The 25,659-nt window shown below is 33.8% G+C and overlaps 1 protein-coding gene across 8 annotated transcripts in view; it reads right to left on the bottom strand.

Annotated features, from left to right (window-relative positions):
• Nucleotides 1-25,659, bottom strand: part of LOC143154242 (GTPase-activating Rap/Ran-GAP domain-like protein 3) — a 62,482-nt gene that overhangs the window by 7,181 nt on the left and 29,642 nt on the right. For 3 of the 8 annotated variants that reach the window (XM_076326183.1, XM_076326184.1, XM_076326185.1), the window contains 11 exons: nucleotides 15,104-15,170; nucleotides 9,910-9,993; nucleotides 8,334-8,415; nucleotides 8,071-8,189; nucleotides 5,270-5,334; nucleotides 5,131-5,197; nucleotides 4,961-5,063; nucleotides 4,280-4,378; nucleotides 1,705-1,917; nucleotides 570-841; nucleotides 57-342 (listed from right to left, as the gene is read on the bottom strand). In XM_076326183.1, coding sequence (XP_076182298.1) covers nucleotides 57-342; nucleotides 570-841; nucleotides 1,705-1,917; nucleotides 4,280-4,378; nucleotides 4,961-5,063; nucleotides 5,131-5,197; nucleotides 5,270-5,334; nucleotides 8,071-8,189; nucleotides 8,334-8,415; nucleotides 9,910-9,993; nucleotides 15,104-15,170 — 1,457 coding nt within the window. Of the gene's footprint in view, nucleotides 1-56; nucleotides 343-569; nucleotides 842-1,704; nucleotides 1,918-4,279; nucleotides 4,379-4,960; nucleotides 5,064-5,130; nucleotides 5,198-5,269; nucleotides 5,335-8,070; nucleotides 8,190-8,333; nucleotides 8,416-9,909; nucleotides 9,994-15,103; nucleotides 15,171-22,521; nucleotides 24,387-25,659 lie in introns of those variants that run through there. The other 5 variants (XM_076326178.1, XM_076326179.1, XM_076326182.1 and 2 more) reach the window with 4 other exon arrangements.

The following is a 25,659-nucleotide window of genomic DNA, read 5'->3' as shown; positions in this document are numbered from 1 at the left end:
CCACCTATTGGATAACAAATAACGAACAACGAATGTATTTTTATATATCCTCTTACCTTCTATCAGAAATGTTCCGTTCTCAGTAGCGAGAATGACCTTGTTGTCCAACCAAACGTCCCCGCAAACGACCTCGTGCGGGAAGTCTGGGTATATGCACCTTGGCTCCCACGGTCTGGGCTTCAAAGGACCAGCAGTGGCCAACGAGGTTGGCGCAAGACCCCTTACGATCGCTTCCAATTTCAAGGCCTGACCGACCCTCACCATCTCCACAGCGCGTGTTTCCTCGCGACGTCGACCTGGAGCCTCCACCACATCCGACAAAGCTCGTCGGTTTAACATGCTCTGTGAAAATTTGATCGGTTTTCTTTTCCACGGGGGGAGAGGGAAACGCCAATACGCGAAGTGCAATTTTTTCTTTTTTCCGTTTCGTTCGTTTCAAGTTTCGATTTCTCGTGATCGGTGTGGTTCGTGGGATACCGCGCAGTACTCGTACCGTTCTCGCGAAGTGCGTTCTACGCGAAGGGAACCCTACAAACACCTCGGGAGACGCGCCATGTGGACAAACTTACGTTGCTCTTGCTCTCTTGTGTGTGCTCTTGATACATATCCCGCAGAAGTGCGTCCAGTGTTCTCTCCCTTTTCCGCGAAAAGGTTGGAGTGTTGAATGTGGCCTTCTCGCCATTTATCAGCTTTACGAGCAGGAATTCCCTCAGGGTGTACGGATCCTCGAACACAGGTGGGCAGGGTAGGCTGGGTCCGAACAAAGGGACGCTTTCGTCGCAGTAAATGGCCACACGCCATCCTCTACCGTTCTCTTCGGTTGTTATCACAGCGAATACATCTGCAACACAAACCGAGCCGTGTTTGTTGTCAAATTAGTTTTCACGTTGGTTTTCATTAACTGTGAACTGTTACCGCTAATGTATTATTAACTTTAGTATTGCACAAATGTTTGAAACTTTTCGAAACGGTTTGAAATAGTTGGTTTGAAACTGTTTGAAATAGTTTGAAATAGTTTGAAACAGTTTGAAACTATTGGAAATAGTTCAAAACGGTTTGAAACTCTTTGAAACTCTTTGAAATGGTTTAAAACTGGTCGAAACTCTTTGAATCTGTTTGAAACGATTTGAAACGATTTGAAACTGTTTTCCCAGCACTGCAACTTACAATCCAAGTTGACAGGTTAACTCGAGACGTTATTTTTATTTCATCCAGCATTACGTTATTGTAGGATATATCTAATTAGTGGTGGTGGTTATAGAATAAGGGTGAATAAAGTTCTAAGATGTACTTGTATTGAATGAGGTAGAGTAGTAACAAAACATCGATAAAACACAATTAATAATTGCGCAAACTTTGCTATGCTATTCTTATTTCACGCGACACAACACGCTTCGATAATGTTGCAACAATCATTACTGCCCTAAACACTCTTCTCTCGCACCTTGTATCCTCACACGCATTCATTCCCTTTCATACTAATTCTTAATCGCTCTTCTTTCACACTTGGTCCATTCCAAACACTTAACATTCATTCACATTCATTTTTACCACAATATGTAATAATGTAACTTGTCATTCTTATTCATTTGTTACGAGCAAAGAAATAAAAGTAAATTCTACTTTATACTTCGTCTTGAAGGGATATTATTTCGTGTATTCGAAACATTGGTGAAACGATGTTATCGAATGATCGTGACTTACGTGTAAATTGACTCCTGATGCAATTTGGGTTGAAAATGTCTATGGCGTCGGGATCGTCTGTGTAAACGATATTAACGATGTCGTTGCCAATGTGACGCTTTCTCTCCAGCTGTTGCGGGTTGTCCTTTGAATAAGGAAGCATTGTGCTCACATGATACATAACTTCGTGTCCCGCATATACCGTATAATAACTCTCTTTTCCAGTCATGTCACCTAGAAATTTTAGTCGAGAAAAATTGTGCGCCCAGGTTAGCGAAGTGGTGAAAAATAATAGAAACGGGAAGTAGATTTTAAAATATAGAATGTTTATTTTTACAACAGAATTTTAATCCCTATATTAATCGATTTTTGGAAGAAATTTTGTTCTTTTTTTTTCGGTATTAAAATTAAGAAGATTTTAATATCAATTTCATTTTATATTAAAATCGAAGAGCTTTTAATATTAATTTTATTTGATTTTGTTTTAAGATTTAGAAGCTATATTTTATTACAAATACAGCAGAGACTGGATTATTTCAACGTTCGAGTATCGAAACATTTTGAAACATTCGAGTAACCAAAAATTATATCAATCTAATGATTGATCAATTATTCGATAAGAATAACGAAATGTCAAAAACCGTTACACTTTTACCGAATAAATGAAAAATGAAAAAGTTTTGCCATTTTTCGGTGACACGATTGTGCTTCCAAATTCCATTACAGAACTCTAGAAGCATAATCACGATTGCGATAAATTGAGTAATATTCGTTCCTGTTTTCGAACTTCAATGTGAGTTTTACAAAAATTAATTGGCGTTTCGCCCAGTTTTGTCAGTTGCCGCGCAAAACTCCAAATTAAACTAATGATCTATTCGAATGTTCGAATATTCGAACCTTCGATCAACCGAAAAATTAATTATCAAAAAAACTATCTTTTAGAAAACGAAAACACACATTTTATATATTTTTCGTTCGATACGATTACACAGTTTAAAAAACGAACGAAAATGAAGAAAAAACAGAAAATCTTACGCAACGCGACGTAATTTAGATACTTTAGCGAGACTAATTGCATGGAAATTAACGGAAAATGAAAAGACTATAATCGGATAAGGGACAATGAAATCGTATCGGAAAAATGATCGAAAGCTGCGAGGACGACGACGAAGATAATATAATAAATCTAGCACGGTAATACCATCGAGTGACAATTCAGAAACGTGATCATCCCTATCACTGTTTATTGTTTATTAAACACGATCGATACTTTCGGATGAAAGCGCGAATACACGCTCGTGGGTCGTAAATTGAAATGTTTATGTATTTCGGTATATCTTTATGACAGAATTACAAATAAATGAAGATTTCTCGATGAAAATTAACCCAAAACGTGACTTCGTTCGAATTAGTTGAAAACGTGTACGTTTTGGAGTAAACTCGTCTTTGAATTCACGTTCATTGAGAACACCTCATTAATTCACTGGTAATACTTTCATAAAGGGTTCACTTTTCATTAGTGGTTGACATCGACGCATGTGATGTTTCGAAGCTGTGGTTACTGAGTGCAAGTAATGCGAGTCTCGTTTGCTGTTTTCTGTCACAACCACTCGGATGTATGTTATTCACATTTCTCGTCGCACGGATAAACGTTCGAAACGATATTCGGCTTGAAGAGAAAGTACAGCGACTCGTAAACGTCCCAAAACTATGATTGATTCGTAGACATTTAACGAGTATGGTAGACAATTTTGTTTCAGGAATCGATTCTGTTTGTCTTGATCCGAGGGTGAGTCAACGTTGTGTACAGTGTCAGGTATATTATCTAACATGAAGGATGAGCGGAATAGACCGAGAGATAGCAACAGTGACATGTTTCACATTACACGTCCTGGGTGACTTTAACTAATCGTTAATACAAAGTGACAATTTTTATGTTTACTAAAGCGAATTTGTTAGACTTTCTACAGCACGTAGATTAATTATGCAAATTCAAGTAACTAGGTGTTTCGATCCTGTTCTTGATCCTCGTTAGAAATTCCGTTAAAATTAAAAGGAAATGATTACCAATAAATAAACATTTACAAGTTGTAACCCCCCTGGGTAAATATATTATAGTAGTATGAAACATAAAAAATTGAACGAGGGAATTAAATAAAAATGTTTCGGGTACTTGTACGTTAAATCGAGAAAATTATTAAGATTTGTAAATAATAAACGCACGATAAACATGAAATTTAACAGTTTATTATTTACTAGGTTTTACGAATTTGCTTCAGATAAACATATTATAAAGTGGTAAGACAATGAGCAATGTTTCATTACTTTATATATACAGAAATTTTATATTTTTTTTATTGTTTGTTAATAAAGAGATTACCAATGAATTGGTGGAATTTTTCTGATGGTAGGTGACAAAATTGGGGGAAATTGCTAGATTTATATTTGCTATTTTACCTCGATGGTGAAATATTTTTTACGTACAAACAGTTCGAAACAATTCATTATCTGAACATGGTGTTCTTATGTGTTCGGATATTTGAAGTTCTACTATAATAAAAAAGAAAGTATGAATAAAACATTTAGTAGTATCTACCTTTCACGTCCAAGCCACCCCGATACTTGTCCCAGTTCTTCAGTTTTATTCTTTCGCCCAAAATCTCGAGGAAGTTTTCGAAACCTGGACTACCTTTTTCTGTAAACAAGACATTACATACACAATTCTTTTTCTCTTTATTTAAACTTCTTTTTTTCGATAAATCGTACATTACTACTACCGTATAAATAATTTACAAAATACCTAGTCTCAGAGTGATATCCCCCTTATATATTATGTCCCAATCATCACCGGTCGATTTCCTTTTTCAATAAAACACAAACGGTTTCAGTAACTTTAATATTCTTTCTTCCATTTAAAAGTACAAACTTTGGAGTTAATAATAAAACAAGACATCTTCCAAATAGCCGCCTCGCTGCTTTCACATACCACGAATCTTTCCCGAAATGGAAACGATTACAAAGTTCCCGAACTATACAATTCTCAAGTTACAATTTTTCGTAATACGCCTGAATAATTATCACGCGTTCTTTCACCGTGTAATTTTCCACGATTAATTTCCCATCTACCTACATGACACTTGTCAAGTTTCAGATCAATCTGTTTTACGTTTGAAAAATAACGCGAAATTGAAATCGACCGGTGACGATCGGGACAGTCTGTATTCTGCGAAAAGCTGATGCATTCAAGCCAATGAAGTTTAATTTTTAATCGATTTACCATTAGACAGCATCTCGTCGTCGGTAGTTTGTCCTTTTCTCGCGTATATCACGCCGAATTTAAAGTTCACCGAGCCCTCCTGTTCTTCCAGTAGGAGCAAATCCTGCAACGTGAGACTTGATTGAGCGGTTCCGATCAATTTTACGTTTAAACGAACAAAAGGGACTCACTTTCTGTATTTCCGGTGAGAAAATTTCGCGCGGCGCTTTGTCGAGCTTCTCCAAGCCGAAGAAGTTGCTGAAATTTGAATCATCGGTCACGAATCACGTTACTTAGCTCGTTTCGAAACGAACACAGCAGGATAATTACCTCAGGATTTGCCTGATCGTCATCGTTTTGTTTGCAGAGTACGGCAGCGATATTTTCTGTGCGCCCTACATTTTATGGTTTTTTATTTACCAAGTAACTCAAGTTTTCATCGTCGTTATTCTACTTTAACAATTCATAAATATGAGTCAACCGTCGCACGAAATTATTTCCAAACGACGTTATATACAAGGAAACACGATTGAACGTTTTTGTAATTATTATTATAGGATTCGAAATAATTGACATTTTTAACGAAGCAAAATTTTCGAGATTATTTCTCGTGTAATTGTTTCCAGGTTATTTTTTATGGTTCGAATACCGCACGATTGAGAATCGATGGTAGAGGTAATAGATTTGTAAATGTAAAAAGAAAAACATACTTTTTTTTCTGAATGATTGAATGAATGGTTTTAGATTCTTAAAGGAGAATTGTGGTAACCTAGCTGGAAAATATTGATCTGTTCCTGATTTTTTTCCAGAGAAACCATAAGACTTTTCGGTACTGAAATTTTGCACACGAATTGAACCGTGTTCACATTAGATTCGGGAATTTTTTATAAATGAAAATGTTAAAAATTGCGGGAGTTGTGTAATTTTATGTGAAGCGTGTTTGGAGAAACTGGTCTGAATAGCCGGCATGATTTCTGTCATTCTGCGTACGCGAAACGAGAAAACCAAACATCACGATTAGTATGCAAGTGGCTACGGTACAAACTATGGAAAAGAAAAATCTTGAAAATTTAAAAAAATGGAAGCTTTTGAAGTTTCGGTATCGATTGTTTCGTGTCGTTTTTTTTGCTTCTAGCGTGCTAGAAAAAATAAAAGAAGATATCAAATTTTACAATCCGTGGTTCACGCGATAAAAGAACATTGAGATGTACGTGTAGTTAGTTTAAAAAATGCATATTCGAGAAATAAGCGTTTAAATTCTTAATTGCACACGCTACGAGCTGTACATTGCTCTCTTCGTACATTTATAACTTTGTTAATTTAACAAACTTGGGGAAATCATTTTGCACAGATATTTTCGAAGGCGTGTACTTTAAGAAAATATAATAAATCGATTCTTTGACGAATTATCAAAAAAAAAAGAAAAAAAAACTTTATTATGACACGAATGGAATATGTTTGCATTACGAATGAATTATTCCAATTACGTGTAATATTTCAACAATATTTATCATTTTGGTATTCATGAATTTTTCTTTTACGAGAAAATACGTTCTCCAAAAGTGTTTCTTTATGAAATCGTAATAATCTGTTTGATTAACGATCAATCGATAATGTGTGGTCGAATGGAGTGCTCGTCAATGATTCTACACCAAAGATTCATCGATCACTGATATCGATACGGTACGATCCAAACGAATTTGATTAATCTACAAACAAGTACATGCTTGTCAATGATTCTACACCAAAGATTCATCGACCACTGATATCGATACGGTACGATCGAAAGCAATCCGGTTAATCTACAAACAAGTACATATCTTGATTCGAGTATCGATTCAAAGTATCGAAACGTTACGTGTCAGCGTAAAAGATCTTTATCGTATTTTACTATAAAGAATATATTTATATTCGCGAAGTACACTCCGTATAAAATTCGTCGTCTTATAATATAATCGATTAATTAATAATTTTATCCATTCCCGTAATATTTCTTATTTTCTTATTAACGAATATTCTGTAACTCTCTGATTTCAAAAGCAAACTGAATACCTTCACCCTTAAAAGATTCTTATCGTATTTTACTATAAAGAATATATTTATATTCGTGAAATACACTCTGTATAAAATTCGTCGTCTTATAATATAATCGATTAATTAATAATTCCATCCATTCCCGTAATATTTCTTATTTTCTTATTAACGAATGTTCAGTAACTCTCTGATTTCAAAAGCAAACTGAATACCTTCACCCTTGAAAGATCTTTATCATATTTTACTATAAAGAATATATTTATATTCGTGCAGTAAACTCCGTATAAAATTCGTCATTTCATAATATAATCGATTAATTAATAATTCCATCCATTTCCGTAATATTTCTTACTTTCTTATTAACGAATATTCAGTAACTCTCTGGTTTCAAAAGCAAACTGAATACCTTCACCCTTAAAAGATTCTTAACATATTTTACTATAAAGAATATATTTATATTCGTGCAGTACACTCAGTATAAAATTCGTCATTTCATAATATAATCAATTAATTAATAATTTCATCCATTTCCGTAATATTTCTTATTTTCTTATTAACGAATATTCAGTAACTCTCTGGTTTCAAAAGCAAACTGAATACCTTCACCCTTAAAAGATTCTTAACATATTTTACTATAAAGAATATATTTATATTCGTGCAATACACTCCGTATAAAATTCGTCATTTTATAATATAATCAATTAATTAATAATTTCATCCATTCCCGTAATATTTCTTATTTTCTTATTAACGAATATTCAGTAACTCTCTGATTTCAAAAGCAAACTGAATACCTTCACGACTGATTGGATAATCTAACGAATGATGTATTTCGAAGGCAACTATTACCCAAGTAATTGATGAAACCAATCAAGTGTAATTTTCTTTCAGATAACCACACAAGGGCGCAATTCAAACACTATTTCACGGTCTACGTTCCCGCCAATCTAATGTTCACACTTATCGAATTCGTGTGCATTCTTTTCTGTATTGAAACTAAGGTATCATGAATAAAAAAGTGTGTACAGTGACGATTAAACGATTAACAGTGTACATCGAACAAATATCGATACCCAATACGTGGAAAATATACTCACAGTTTTTCTCCACAAAATGACCCGGTAATGCGGTACACTTTGGTCACTGACTTCACTGGTCGCAACCGATAAGAACAAAGGGTTCCTTTCTTGATCCGATGCGACGTAATTTTGGTGCACTGTGAAACAAAAGTGCACACGAAGTTAAACGTTACTTTTACACTCTCAATCTGTACAAAAATTCACACGATTCGTTTGTTCCCGATACGAAACGGTCCACTCACTCAATACTCGTAACATATATCGTGATGCGCTCTACTCACGTTTTCCGAGAAAGTACTTGAAGTACCAACGCGTTTGGTACTCGGGATTTTCCAATATCGGCGTACTCGGCGAGCCGAACATCTGCACAGGTTGAAAATCAGTTTCGACACAATCTAACTTTATCAATATCGAAACGTGGGGGGAACGAAAAATTGCAAGCGGTGAGTGCGCCCGAGACGGTGAATCGAATGAAAAATTCAACATCTCGGGATCTTTCATTCATGGATTCCCCACCGGGAACTTTATTACTCGTCTTACCGGTTGAATTTTTAACAAACGCGGGGAAAATTCAATCCTCGTGAAACTATGCACGAGTTTCGTAAATAATAGTTAACTGGATCGGTAACGCGAGTGATTAGGTAAATTAATTGTCGTCGAATAGATTTTTTGTTAGAAAAATAACGCTTCGAACGTTATTGTAGTTTCTTTAGCCTTTCGTGATTTGGAATTTCAACATCGAGCGATTTTCAAAGGGCGTTCGTTGAAATTTTGCATCGACCTTAATATTATAGATTGTCGGAACCGCTTGTGAAAAAGTTACGCGAGTAGATATAAAAAAGGAAAGGTGCGCATGTATGATACTTCAATTAAAAATAATGAAGGTGATCTTCAAATCATGGGGGTTCCACCATTAGGGGCGAAGTTATGTAGATCAAAGAATGTCACCCTCGAAACTTTCAAATGGGACATCCTGTATATATTTTTAACAATTGCGGTCTGGGTGGTATGCAGATGGTACAGTATGAAGTCAGGATACACAACGGCATGGAAAAGTTTCGAGATAGTTACATGTTTGGCTACGCTTTGAAGATGAAAAGTTGAAATGAATTTTAGATCACATGGGATTCAAATACCATGAAAATGGAAGAAACGTACAAACGACAAATCCTCTTTACAACTGTCGATGGTGTATTTATAAATTTAAACTAAAAATCGATCGATCGAACTTCTTTCGTTTTGTTTTGTTTTTTATTACTTCACGTACATGGTAGAAATAAAAAAAGAATCGATATTCTTCGGTTTTCAGAGCGATACCGAACACACTATTGAAAAAGAACACTAGCTTTAAACGAGTGTATTGTCGACGTTCGAGTTTTGTTCGTTGGTCTTCCGAAAAGGTACAATTGCAAGAAATTCTAAAAGTACCAATTTGTATGAAAATTATTTACAAACAATGTCGCAATAAAACAATAATTATTATCCATAATAACGTTCATGTACCAAAATACACATTCTAGATTCTTAGATATCTCTTTACTTCTCTATTATCTGTAAAAAAAGCCAAGGTGGCCATTTGGAAGATATGATATCCCATTGTTAACTCCCAAGTTTCTACTTTTAGATAAAAAAACAAACACGAAGATTATTCAAACCGTTTAAGTTTCATTAGAAATATAAATCGACCGGTAACGATTGGGACACTCCACGCACAGGGCACGTTGAAAACCAGAGGATAAAGATTCGTTTCGTCTCTTCCACGTTAGTCGATAATCACTGTTCTGGAACTTGAGTTTTTCAACACTCGGTAGGGAAGGACAGACGACATGCAAAGAGACATAATTACACGTTTCTTACTTCCTCTTTCTCGCCGGGAGAATCGCCATTCTCGACCCGAAATCTTCTCCCATTGTCCGAGCCGTCTTGCTCGATCTGCGGCAGCTAAAAGGCGATTTTCAGAGGATACATTAGTAACAGTGCGAATGGTGTCTGTCGAGAGACTGTGTTCCAGTTTCAGAGTGGCCCGTTACGCAGACCGTAGAACCGGAAAAACGAACCCTATTCCGCGACCTGTTTTCCCGCTCTTCTGTAATTAACTTTTATTGTTCCTGCCCGGTATCCTTTCTTCCCGCCGGTACAGTTTGCACGAAATTCGGTCCTTTTGGAAACGGAATGGCAACACGAACCGGTTTTCACGGATTTCAAGCGCACTTGTCGAATGTGATTCGATCGAGCTGGTCGTAACTCGAACTGTGTTCGCGCGACGGGAACTAGTGTGTCGTGAAATATTATAATTGATAACTGACTCTCAGATGGGCTCATATTCGTGAGTAGAGGTTTACTGTTTGCTAAATTTTCGATTTTTCTTTTTCAGTTTTACGAATAAATACTAGTGTATTTTAACACTTGGTTCTTCTAATGTGTATTGAATTTTTTTTTAATTTAATCAAGACACGGTATAATTAATAACTAATCCTCGAGTGAGCTCATACTCGTGAGTAGAGGTTTACTGTTTGCTAAATTCTTGATTTGTTTTCTTTTTCTGTTTTACGAATAAATACTAGTGTATTCTTACACTTGGTCCCTCTAAACGGTGTTTAATTTAATCGAGACACAATATAATCTATAATCACAATATAATTAATAACTAACTCTCAGATGGGCTCATATTTGTCAGTAGAGGTTTACTGTTTGCTAAATTTTCGATTTTTCTTTTTCAGTTTTATGAATACCAGTGTATTCTTACACTTAGTCCCTCTAAACGGTGTTTAATTTAATCGAGACACAATATAATCTATAATCACAATATAATTAATAACTAACTCTCAGATGGGCTCATATTTGTCAGTAGAGGTTTACTGTTTGCTAAATTTTCGATTTTTCTTTTTCAGTTTTACGAATACTAGTGTATTCTTACACTTGGTCCCTCTAAACGGTGTTTAATTTAATCGAGACACAATATAATCTATAATCACAATATAATTAATAACTAACTCTCAGATGGGCTCATATTTGTCAGTACAGGTTTACTGTTTGCTAAATTTTCGATTTTTCTTTTTCTGTTTTACGAATAAATACTGGTGTATTTTAACACTTGGTCCTTCTAATGTGTATTGAATTTTTTTTTAATTTAATCAAGACACGATATAATTAATAACTAATCCTCGAGTGAGCTCATACTCGTGAGTAGAGGTTTACTGTTTGCTAAATTTTTAATTTGTTTTCTTTTTCTGTTTTACGAATAAATACTAGTGTATTCTAACATTTGATCCTTCTAATGTGTATTGAATTGTTTTTTAATTTAACCAAGACACGATATAATTAATAACTAATCCTCGAGTGAGCTCATACTCGTGAGTAGAGGTTTACTGTTTGCTAAATTTTAAATTTGTTTTCTTTTTCTGTTTTACGAATAAATACTAGTGTATTCTAACACTTGATCCTTCTAATGTGTATTGAATTTTTTTTTAATTTAATCAGGACACGATATAATTAATAACTAACCCTCAAGTGGGCTCATACTCGTGACGTAAGTAGAGGTTTAATGTTTGCTAAATTCTCGATTTGTTTTCTTTTTCAGTTATGAATAAATACTACTGTTTTCTTACATTTGGTCCTTCTAAACGGTGTATTGAATTTTTTTTAATTTAATCAGTATGTAATATAATCTATAATCACAATATAATTAATAACTACCTTCAAGTGGGATTATACTTGTAATGTAATTAGAAGTTTACTGTATGCTAAATTCTCGATTTGTTTTCTTTTTCAGTTATGAATAAATATCACTGTTTTATTACACTTGGTCCTTCTAAACGATGTATTGAATTTTTGTTTTATTTAATCAAGACACAATATAATTAATAACTAAGCCTCAAGTGGACTCATACTCGTGACGTAAGTAGAGGTTTCTGTTTGCTAAATTCTCGATTTGTTTTCTTTTACAGTTACGAATAAATACCATTGTTTTCTTCCCCTCTAAACGGTGTATTTAATTTTTTTTTAATTTAATCAAGACACAACCTAATCTATTACACTGATTTGGATACTTTGATACACTGATACTTTGATTTGGAAATATTAGATTGTTCGTAAAGTAATTTCGTTTTCCAAAACGGAGAATATACAATTTAATAAAATATTTACACACCCAGAAAAACTGGTGTTTCATTTTCACCAAAAAAAAAAAAAATGAAATCACTTTCCAAACAACCTAATATATTTTATATATTAGGATTTTTTTTAGAGAGTATAAACATTTTATTAAATTACATATTCTCCATTTTGGAAAACGAAATTACTTTACAATAGTAGAACAATCCAATAGTAATCGTGGTCGATCGAAACAAAGGAACAAAATAAGGGATAAATTGCAGTGCTTTCCAAGTATAGAATTAATAACTTAAAATAACGCGTACAATAAGTCATTTCGTTTTTTTTTTTTTTTTAAATGAAACACGATTTTTTTAAAGTGTATAAATATTTTATTAAATTATATACTCTCCATTTCGGAAAACGAAATTACTTTCCGAACAACCCGATAGAATGTTGTACAAGTGTTATAAAAAGTGGTAGTCGGTATAGAATAAATCTAGCGAGTATAATAGATCGGATAAGGCTTCGTATTTTAGTTCGTTCAGCTTTCTTAACGTTTGTAACAATAAATCGCAAAACACACGACCGTGAGTCATTGTGCGGGAGAATGGAACGGATTTCATGGTTTTCGTCTTTGTTACACGAGTAATTGGTCTTCCTTGTTGTAAAAATCACAGCGGATAATATCCGTTGCAACACTTTCTCAAGATGCAAATTTAATTTCGAGAACGATTCCGGTGGCTCGTTAACGTCCATTGAGCGGATCGTTGTCGATTATCGAATCGAAAAATCAATTTTCAAGAGCATAATAAATACGAGCCGATCTATCGTAGGAACGATTCCTTTCATTGATGCTAGCAATGAATTGCACACTTTGTACCTAACCGAAGACTGAAACGTTCTTGGCCTCATGATCTCCTCCCACTCGACAAGTGATCGAGGGAGAAAAAACCAATTACACGAACGAGTTTTCCCAATGTGGTTTCACTCTCACTAGTCTTCCGAGACGATACACCACACGATTAAACGACACGATTACTCGTGGCCCACAATTTATCGAATGTCCACGTTAGACAAATTGTAAACTTTAACGAAGTAAAAAAAATGAAAAAAAAAAAAATGATGCAACAACTTGTACAAAAATTGCACAATATTTCTGCAACCTAACAATGTTGCTTGTAAATTAAGATCAATCGAGAGATTTTATTACAATACAATAATGTATTCACTTGTTTGGAAAGTGATTTTGTTTTTTCTTTTTGGTGAAAATAAAATGTCCATGCTAGATAAATTGTAAACTTTAACGGAGTAAAAAAAAAAAAAAATACAACTTGTACAAAAATTGAACATTTCTGCAACCTAACAACGTTGCTTGTAAATTAAGATCAATCGAGAGATTTTATTACAATACAATAATGTATTTACTTGTTTGGAAAGTGATTTTGTTTTTTCTTTTTGGTGAAAATAAAATGTCCACGCTAGACAAATTGTAAACTTTAACGTAGTAAAAAAAAAAGAAAATACAACTTGTACAAAAATTGCACAACATTTCTGCAACCTAACACGTTGCTTGTAAATTAAGATCAATCGAGAGATTTTATTACAATACAATATTGTATTCACTTGTTCGGAAAGTGATTTCGTTTTTTTTTTTTGGTGAAAATAAAATGTCCACGTTAGATAAATTGTAAACTTTAACAAAGTATAAAAAAAAAAGAAAAAAAAAAAGAAAATACAACAATGTATTTATTTGTTTGGAAAGTGATTTCGTTTTTTTTTTTGGTGAAAATAAAATGTCCACGCTAGACAAATTGTAAACTTTAACGGAGTAAAAAAAAAAGAAAAAAGAATGATACAACAACTTGTACAAAAATTGCACAACATTTCTACAACCTAACCACATTGCTTGTAAATTAAGATCAATCGAGAGATTTTATTACGATACAACAATGTATTCACTTGTTTGGAAAGTGATTTCGTTTTTTTTTTTTGGTGAAAATAAAATGTTCACGTTAGACAAATTGTAAACTTTAACAAAGTAAAAAAAAAAAAGAAAAAAAAAAGAAAATACAACAATGTATTTATTTGTTTGGAAAGTGATTTCGTTTTTTTTTTTTGGTGAAAATAAAATGTCCACGTTAGACAAATTGTAAACTTTAACAAAGTAAAAAAAAAAAAGAAAATACAACAATGTATTTATTTGTTTGGAAAGTGATTTCGTTTTTTTTTTATTGGTGAAAATAAAATGTCCACGCTAGACAAATTGTAAACTTTAACGGAGTAAAAAAAAAAATACAACTTGTACAAAAATTGAACATTTCTGCAACCTAACACGTTGCTTGTAAATTAAGATCAATCGAGAGATTTTATTACAATACAATATTGTATTCACTTGTTCGGAAAGTGATTTCGTTTTTTTTTTTTTTTGGTGAAAATAGAATACTATTTTTTTAGAGCGTACAAACATTTTATCGAATTATGTATTACTTATATATTTTGGAAAAGGAAATTTTCGATTTCATCGAATAAATTACTTTTCGAACAACCTAATAGTATTATGCACGAATAAATGATTTTAAATATTGTCATCGTCTGATCTGGTTCTTCGTGCTACGAAAGCTAACGACGAAACAAATGAAAAATATTTATACAAGAACGATCTAGGGTCTTTTTCATCGAATATCGTTTCTTTTACAAATCGTTAAAGAAAAAGTGTCAAAGATTTGAAACTTAATACCGTTGATATGAATTATATTTTTTTGTTATTCTTGTACGTTGTATCGTCGAAGAAAATACAGGGGAAGAGAAATAAAAAAGGAACATTATGGATTTGACGATTCACGTATTTCAAACGACTTGAATAAAATGTAAAACGGTACTCTGTCTTGTCACGAGTGTTCAACGCCTGGTACAATGAATGAAAAAATGGCGGCAATATTTTTTCAAATACACTCACCATCTCCACGCTCCCATAATACCGCCTGGAGAGAACTCCGCGTCTGGAAATCGCATCTGTGGTGGACCTGGAACATTGTACAAGTTCAAGGATCGACCAACGTGTTATCTCTCAAGGTTTGTGCTGGCATTTCGTATTAACAAAGCCAGCTACAGTGAGAAAGAAAATACTCTGTATTTGTTCGAACCTCTCCTGCAATATTGTCCGTTTTTTTTTCTTTTTTTTTTGGTAGACAAATATTTAAGCTAACGTCGATTTATAAACGAAATCTGTGATCAGAACGTTTCTTGAATTGGGTCGAGATGAAATTGTGGAAAACAATTAGTATAGAATAAACTGTAGAATATTAGGTGTATCTGCTTAGTTGTTTTTAAGACGAATGGTTTTAAATATTGTCATTGTTTTAAATATTGTTCTGGTTCTTCGTGCTACGAAAGCTAACGATGAAACGAATGAAAAATATTTATAGAAGAACGATCTAGGGTCTTTTTCATCGAATATCGTTTCTTTTATAAATTGTTAAGGAAAAGTGTCAAAGATTTGAAACTTAATACCTTTAATGTGAATTATATTTTTTTGTTATTCTTGTACATTGTATAGTCGAAGAGAAAAATCAAAAAAAGTTTGAAGCAATCTGGAAATGAATTTATATTAAATAGAAAAATTTAAAAAACCAATATGGCGATACGAACCCAACATTTTTTTTATCGTAAATTCATAAGCCATTGTTTCTCGCGCACCAGCCAACGTAACGATTATAAACGACTTGAATACATTAAGTCTTACAGAAGTCGCTGAAATATTAATATTTAATGCAATTTTTTATTAAAATGGCTGGCTAGATACACATAATATTGTATAATTTATTTATACTCATTAATTGTTACAACTTTAATCCGGTCCTGTTCGAAATGCAAATTTTTTTCATCATGGATGTTAAATCGAGAACCATTTTTAACAAAAATTGCATAATATTTCTGCAACTTAACAACGTTGCTTCTAAATTAAGATCAATCGAGAGATTTTTTCACAATCCAACAATTAAGTTTCCAATTAATTCACAATCCACTTTTAAGTTTTTATTAACCTTTTATTAACCTTTCAAAATATTCAGTTCAGTATCGTTTCACCTTGAGTAAATTTAACATTTAAAACATTTAAGGTTTCTTTATTTACAGACCCATAATATTTCTGTTACCTTGTTTAACCACTTTATTTGGTAATATAACTGCAGATTTGCACTCGTCTCTGATAATTAAACGGAACATTTGCTCATTATTGTACAAAAGACTGTCTTTGTTACACATTGTACTTCGTTCCAATATTATTGGAAACACGTTTCAATTTTCAACTTTAAAAGTAAAATAAAAACTCGGCCAGAAATGTTTACACGCGACGATAGATTAATATTGAGAAAATTATGGTACAAAAATACGAACGATTCGTGTGAAAATAAATAAAAAATTTCGAATACAATCGTCCGCAGGTGTTTCATTTTTAAAAAAATTAAAAGTAAAGTAAAAACTCGGCCAGAAATGTTTGCAAACGACGATAGGTTAATATTGAGAAAATTATGGTACTGAAATACTAGCGATTCGTGTGAAAATAAATAAAAAATTTCGAATACAATCGTCCGCAGGTGTTTCATTTTTAAAAAAATTAAAAGTAAAGTAAAAACTCGGCCAGAAATGTTTGCAAACGACGATAGGTTAATATTGAGAAAATTATGGTAAAAATACAAGCGATTCGTGTGAAAATGAAACAAAAATTTCGAATACAATTCTCCTCATGATGTTTCGTTTTCGAGAAAATTAAAAATAAAGTAAAAACTCGGTCAGAAATGTTTACGCGAAAAGATAAGTTAATATTGAGAAAATTATGGTAAAAATACAAGTGATTCGTGTGAAAATAAATCAAAAATTTCGAATACAATCGTCCTTAGGGTGTTTCCTTTTCGAGAAAATCGATTTGGAAAATTCGTCGCGTAGACGTGTATACAGCCACACGGTTCGTGGAGTGACATTTTATACGGTTATTATGTTTGTTTACACGTATACGTTCCTGTTTGTTTACGCTTAATGCGACTTCGCAATTCTCACGGTTCGATAAAACACGAGATACACTAGCGAGAATTAATTGATTTAGGATAATGAGAAACTGCTGGAACCGGTCCTTTTTTACTGTACGAGCAACCGTGCTCGTCATATTACTGTAATTCTCGTTTTCGAGTGATAAAGTCAGGATTTCGGTTGAGAGAGACGCGGATAACGATTCTTATCTATATCGGAGGCTGAGCCTGGCGTGTACCGACGAGAAAAGTGAACGAGGTACAACGAGAGTGAAAGAAATAGAGCAATAACAAACGAGCCTCGCATTATACGCGACCAGTGACCGTAACTTCAAAGCGACTCCCGAGCGTATCGGTACTCCAACTATTAATACCGTATAAAAATTGTTACACTTTTCATTGTATCTTCGTCCAAGTATCGTAAATGGATTGGCGAGATTTTTTCGATGAAAACGAACTCGAACACGAACTTTATGCGAGGGTGTATGTGTTTGTTAAACTTGGAAGCAATTCACTTTACACGTAACGAAACAAAATGTGAACAAGGTCATGTTTCGACTTGTTTTTATCGGAAATACTTCTCTGATCCTTTGGTAATACTGTTAGGAAGATATAATTGGAATTGTGGACATTTTACTTTGACTCGAATCCGGGGCAAAAATTGTCTCTTGAAAGCGGGGATTATCTTTGTACTTTGAACTTGTAATATGTATCGTTGCAACTCTTGTTTAAGTTAACTGAGAATTTTTATGTTATCGAATATTTGTATAAGTCGTGCACGTGCAAACAAATTGGGTTTGTATATGTATGAATAAATATGATAAGTTTTAACATCGAATATTACTTACGAGGTAAATAGAATTTAATAATTTGGTTAAGTCGATCGAACCAATTCCTTAGGTACTGAATATTTGTTTAATATGTTCATTAAATTTGTATTAAATTAAAAACTCTCTTTATGGGTGTTACCTATTTTTGAATAAATATTTCATTTCGTTCTTAATAATTTGTATTTTAATAATGTGATTATTTGCATCGAGTTACGTAACATGTAAATAATTAATAATGAACCGAAGTATCACTCGACAAGCCGTGTTGCGGTTTGTAAAATTAAAATCCATTATCTCGAAAACGAAATCTTGTAAAATATTTTAGTGAAAATTTTCAATTTATTTGTATCCGAAGAATCATCCCATTTTTTTTTTTTGTCGCATTGAAATTTTCGTCATCTTGTCTGACGAGATTTTTAGTTTTCTTAACCCCTCGGTGACACGGGCAATCCAATTTTCTGGAATGGACAATTATAAGTATAGATAACTAAGCCTGAATTGCAATTTACTAACAAGGGAAGTCAGCAATCGGGACAAGTGCTCTTTGGATGGTAGGTGTGTAAAATGTAGGAAACAATGAGTATGAACAATTTCTAGAAGAGTGGGTGTCAACGCAACCTACTTTTATAAACAATTTTTGCAAAACAATGAAAATTTCGAAATTTCGAAACTCGTTTAACTCGACAAAGATGAACGTGGTTGCAATAGTAATTGTAATTCAGATTGCAACCAGAGTTGAACATTGCTTAAATAATTTCGAATAAATCATTCTCTGTATAATTAATACGAACGATTTAACCGAATATTCATTATTTGTTATTCGCAGTGATCGATCGTAAAATATAAAAGTTTACATTTATGAAATTTTAATCGAATAAAGATTTATTTAAATAACGTAGACGAGAGAATAAATATTGGTTTGTTATGTAAAATAATAAAACTGTCTGTTACGTACCCAGGCACATGTACATAACACGAAGATGGTATTTGTGCAGTGTATAAATGTTATATACAAGGTGTTTCGAAATTCATGGTACAAACTGAGTCAAGGAAATTTTACAGCTCGGAATATAATGAAAATATAGAATAACAAAATTGTACTGGAGGTTTCGTTAATGAGAAAAATGCATTTGAAAATCAATCTAGTAGTCCTTTGTTGTGAAATCCATAATCAGTCGTCTGTCAGGTGCATGCATATTAAATTGCATTTTCCTTGAAATGCATTATACGATGCAATTTTGTTATTTATATTTTTGTTTTATTTTGTATCATAGAATCTTCCTGGCTCTATTTTTACTACGAATTTCAGCCCACAGTGTATATACACACTGTTAGCTCTACACGTAATAGATTGGTTTTCAAATATTTTTTTTTTCGAAACTAAAGCTTCCGATGCAGTTTTGTTATTTTATATTTTCGACCTACTTTGTGCTATAGGATCTCCTCGACCCAGTTTGTACCATGAACTTGTGTTATATGACGTGTATGATATAAATATAAATTAATCGTGCGTTACGTGTAAATGTTATTCGTTGTTTGTTGCCTAGATAGAATTATCTTCCTCTTTTTTTTTTTTTAACATAATTATTTTCTTTTTGTGGTTTTATATCATTTTATAATTTTCGATGTAACATCTCGATATAAAAACCAGACTGCATATTTTTATATACGTCAAGTAAGATCTATTCGAAATATTTATGTTTATTTACAGTTGCATAGAGTTATAAGTTTCAATATCTCTTGCAGTATATGTAATGTAAGATTATATTTACAAATACGGTAACAGTTACTCACAAATAATGCAACATTAACATTTATGCGATTTCTACAAGCCCAGTCACGAGTTCTTCTCCCTCGGGCATTAAATTGTAAATTATAGAATGTAATTAATGTATTATTTCCAGAAAGAATTATGTAACAGAAAAAGTAATAAATTCAACAATCTCAGTGGGATTTAAACTCAGACCGAATATATTGTAATTTAAAATTACGATTACAATCGCAGTTGAAAGTCACTTTTATTTTTGTAAAGTTAATATTTAATAGTTTTTATATTCATCTCCTCTAATATTTTGTATCTGATCTCATCTAAAAAGGACTCGTCCGTATCGTTGGCTTCCCTTTGAAGAAAAACGATTAAGGTATATACATACATTATTATGCATATTATTTAATACATATAAAGTATTTAATACTGTTTGGCTATTGTACAAAGTATTGGGTTATTGTACAGAAATAAGAACATTATTCATTGTAACTTTGTAAATTCAATTGCACATATAATAACAGGAGAAAAACGATAATATTATTCGATATGATCACTTTTTGCAATGATGGAGACTAAGGAATGGACATGGCTTTTAGTTTTTTTTCCTCATGTAAATATTTTAAAGTAACGCTAATAATTGTGGTCGTACAAGTAATTATGTATTTTTCAGTGATTTACATACGATCAAAAGAAAATTTTATTGTAAAATTTTTCGATCTTCAGACAATTTTTTAAGTAATTAATGTAATACGAACACACTGCAATGCAATATAATAAATACAAACCAAAAAATGTAAAAAAATAATAAAATAAGTAGTGTAAAATAATTAGAAAACTTTATCGAGTTACAATTTCTTTTAATAATGAAAAAAAAAATGATAAAAAAGCTTATATTCCTGGGACAGAGAAAAATTTGAATATTCATTTCATCCACATATTGTTCGTACAAATAAAACCATAAGAACGTAGAAGGGAAATGAATGCTGAGCATGGTACTTAAAACCATGTACTAAATTCTTCTTTTTGAAGATAATCTATAAAAACCTTTCAACATTGAAAATCTTGAAAAATACCAACACTTCATAAATAATAATCAATTTTGAAGATAATCTATAAAAACCTTTCAACATTGAAAATCTTGAAAAATACCAACACTTCATAAATAATAATCAATTTTGAAGATAATCTATAAAAACCTTTCGACATTGAAAATCTTGAAAAATACCAACACTTCATAAATAATAATCAATTTTGAAGATAATCTATAAAAACCTTTCGACATTGAAAATCTTGAAAAATACCAACACTTCATAAATAATAATCAATCCGTGAAACATACAAAATAAATTAACGAATTATTCGGTATTAACCGACAAAGTTGTTCAGGAAATTTTTCATTGAGAATTGTTTTATAATTGGCTTAATGTCAATGGTTATCAGAATGTAACTTTCTATACATACGAGTGTCAACTAGTTCAAATACTGCTTCTCTCTTGTGGTGGTAAATTAATTTTTTATAAATAAAATCAAAAATGTACTTCCTCGTGGTATTATATAATAACGTATAATCAATTCGATCCTCGTTTCAGATATACAATCCATTTTCTAACCAATATAACAACGAGTGTTAATTCTTTACGTTTGAAGTAGTTTGGAAGAAACAAAGATGACCTTTGATTTTTTAAACGAAGAAATATTTCAAGAAAAATTCAACCGTGCAGTATACTATAATCTTGAAGGTTACACAATGTCAGGAATGAATAAAATAGATCTGAACATTTCGCATTTAATATTGCATTTCCTAGTACGAAAGCTTTTTCGACACTAAATGGATCGGGACAAGCAGAAATGGCCTGCAAGATCACCAGATTTATCATCGTTGGATATTTTTTTTTTGTTTTTGCGGGGCCATATTGAGAATATCATTTCACTACACCGTCGAGAGATTTAAACGACTTGCAAATCAAGATAATGGAAGCGTGTGCATCCAGTGCCACATTAACAGACACTGGTAAGAGTGTAATTAACCGAGCTCAAAAAATGCACTCTTACTAATGGAAGTCGTTTTGAACACGATAGCTAGGCTTATCGATAACAACACGCGCACTAATAAATATAATATCACCAAATGTTCAATTTCTCTGACTTTGTGCAACTTCGACACGATTCAATTCGTCTCGAAATACCCTTTCATACATTACAAAAAATGTACACCACTTAAGAAATTAGGGTCACCCTCGTCATAGTGGCAACTACCTACCCACCATATCAACACATTGAGACACTACTGTCTCAAACGACTCAAATTTCACTCTACTAGTTTATAAACAGAGCTGAAAAAAACGACCTGCAAGTAGTCAAATAAAAATCTCGATATCTCGAAGAACAGTAGCATCTCCGAGCAAAGTAGCTTCTGAAGTAACTTTCACAAATGGTCCACGACGCAACAGCCAATTGGCCAGGTCCATCGTCATCTTGCACCGCTGCAAATATCCATCGTATCGAATAACACCAGATACATTGATCGTTTCTACCAGTAATGTTTCTCCTATGGTTAATTGTGGGAAGAAATTCCGCTCGATCGTTAGCGAGAACGTCCCTTGGTCTCGTTCTCGATAGAGCAATAGAGATAACAGAAGCATGTGGAGCTAGGGCTAGTACCAGTACCGATTGTCCAGGACACACGAAGCTCCCGTTTGTGCACAGGGATCTGATCTGTCACCGAGGGGTTAAATAACACCGTGTAACGTACACATGATGACTGGCACGTCGATGCAGATGTCTCAACTGCGTGGACGGTAGCGCGGACACGCAAACCGATCTGGATCTGTTTCTGCGTATCATCTCCTGACCGACGGGCAACGTTTCCTCCTCGCTGTCGCTTTCCGTCAACGAGCTCCCGTTTCCAGAGCTCTCCCTTCTTCCTTTGCCACGTTTGCACTTCTCCGCGGAGCCGGTCGTCGACGAGGTCGAGGTCGCCGTGGAGGGGACCGGTGACACGCTTGTAGACGAACCACTCAACGAGACTCCTCGCAAACGGGAGACCAGCTTTATGTCCAAACACAACATCTTCGCGGAGTCACCGTCCGGATTGGTATTTCTTTTAAGCGTTTCGGATCGGCACTTGGGACTTCAAACAGACCACGACATTTCGTTCGCGAGAGATGCTTGACCGCCGCGGATGCCCGATACGATCGCTCACAGATGTTACCTCGTTAAATTTCACGACCGATGAAACTGTATCACGAGCTTCGTTTTTCGACACTCGCATATCCGAGCGATACAACTAATGGGAGAAATTTTTTTTAATCGGACAACGAATATACGAATTCAGGTGGAAGAAAGTATATCATTTTCGTTAATGAAAAATAATACTATGGTTTTGGACATTTGAACAATAAATTTCGATCTAGAGATTTAGTCTAAGAGACGTCAAGTATCTTCTATGTTTCTGGAATTATTGTAATTATGAAATGATATTTTTCTTTGAAATTTGTATTCTTTAGTGTTTGTTGGGTATCAAATTGCTGTGTAAGTTCAGTCTGGGGGATTTTTTGGCTCGTATCGAGTAAGTATCTTAACGATTCTAAGAAACTGTAGATACTAACGTGAAAAGTGACTACAGAGCGTAAAGAAAGCTAGAAATAGACTACAGTGGAATCAAATTCAATTGGCTACTCGAGATCATTGCGAGGTTAGGCTCATCATATCGTTTGGCTACGCTCAGCACTGCCCCTTAGATCCTTGCGTAAATTTTAGGGCACGTTATCTACATCGTACAGGGTGTCCCAATCGTCATCGGTCGATTTGAATTTCCTATTATTTTTAAAATGTCCAACCGATTGATCTGAAACTTGACAAGTGTCATCTAGATAGATGGGAAATTAATTAGAGAAACGTATGCGGTTTAAGATCGCGTGAAAATTATTCAGGTGCACGACGGAAAATCGCTATTGAAATCATGTAGAATGTCCCAATCGTCACCGGTCGATTTGAATTTCCTATTAAATTTAAAATGTCAAACCGATTGACTTGAAACTTGACAAGTGTCATCTAGACAGATGGGAAATTAATCAGGGAAAAGTACGCGGTTTAAGAACGCGTGAAAATTATTCAGGAGCATGTCGGTAAATCGCTATTAAAATCATGTCAAGTGTCCCAATCATCACCGGTCGATTTGAACTATCCATTATTTTCAAAACTATTAACTTCTCGAAGAGGTGATGTCAATTGACTACCAAGATCAAGCGGTTTGACACCTTTGGACTTTTTCTTTAGTGTCACGTCAAAGGTAAGGTTTATGCTGACAATCCAGAGATAATTCTAGAGCCAAAACACAACATCGAATGTGTCATTGGTGAAATCGATTCGAGTTTGTGCGAAAACGTAGTGAAAAATTTTGACAAAAACTTGATGGTCCGGAAAAAAAGTTGAGGCGACCATTAGGAAGATGTCTCATTTCGTTATAAACTCCCAAGTTTGTACTTTTAAATAAATAAAAAAATATCAAGATTACTCAAACCGTTTAAGTTTTATTCAAAAAGTAAATCGACCGGTAATTATTGGGACATTCTATACATTCACAATGTAACGTTAAAAGAATTACGATACACCTGCATTGTACATTATTAGAACAAATGCTGTTCGTTTGTATTTCGCAAATAGTTCCCATCTAAATGAGAAAGATAAAATAATTCTTCGGTTAAAATAATTTACAATTATAATAACGTAAACGTGATGTCAAAATCCGATCTAAAACTCGCTTCCAAAGTACGTATAAAATTAATTTTAGTACCGCTCGTGTTACTTTTCTTTTATGAACAGTATCAGATGACACACGATAGCTATGCGACTCTACCTCTCAACCCCACCACTCACCCCACCACGTTCAGACCACTCCCTTAGGGATATTTTCCAAGTTGTCGAGTTATACTTTCTGACATCATTTGCAGTCAAGGGCGTGGCTTTTAACGACCAGTTGAATTTGCACCCGCAATACCTAAAAAAGAACTGAATCCATAGTAAAGAAACAGACCTGTAGAGTATCTGACCTATTTAGTTCGGAATGGTCTTCCAAACGTAGTAGGACGATTTGTTGGTTATCACGCGGGACACCTTGTACGATTTAATGTCAAACATTGAATAACTCTGAAGAATAATAAATATTTGCCTCGCGGATAGAACTTACTCAGCAATCTAACAAAGAAATCTATAGAGGTCATTTAGAATAGTGGAAAAAACATGCGCATAGCTTATCAAGATTACTCCCAGAGGAATCCCGGACAATGTTATTATTCTCTGTATTTTTCAAACTTTCTGTCTCGGGGGTAAGTAATTTATACCGTAGGAGCGTGTTTCGCGAGAGAATGATAAAAAAAAAGAAGGGGTTTAAACAACGGTAGAGAAGAAAAGGTTACTCTGAAGCAGATCTTTTGAGCAAGGATTAAACGCCATCGAGCGGGTATCTTCTTGATTACTGTGCTTCTAAACTTGTTTAGCAAGCTCGGTTGTGTTCCTTTGACGCGGATAGCGGTTGATTTAGCCCTTGAAGTTAATAGAGTCGACAATGTACTATGGTAACACTGTTGGCGATCGCTAGAATCGGCCTTAAACCCTTTTAACACTATACAGGCGGAACGGTTACGCAAATACCTCTCATCAGTGACCAACCCTTTTCAGCGAAACACGATAACTTTGTGTGCTGATCGTAAATTCGATATAACTTTCGAACCTATAGACCTATAGACATAACATTTTTACGAGGTACACTCCCGATCAAAAGTCAACGAACAGTTGGCAAACATAGAGTAAGGACGAATCGACGGTACAGAAAGATGTAAATTACGAAACGGAGATAATATTTTTTAATCCTTCGTATCGTACTGAAAAC

This window comes from Ptiloglossa arizonensis, chromosome 14 (assembly GCF_051014685.1).
Source record: "Ptiloglossa arizonensis isolate GNS036 chromosome 14, iyPtiAriz1_principal, whole genome shotgun sequence".
NCBI lineage: Eukaryota > Metazoa > Arthropoda > Insecta > Hymenoptera > Colletidae > Ptiloglossa > Ptiloglossa arizonensis.
The sequence above is the reverse complement of the archived record's forward strand: the minus strand, read 5'-3'. Positions and strand labels throughout refer to the sequence as shown.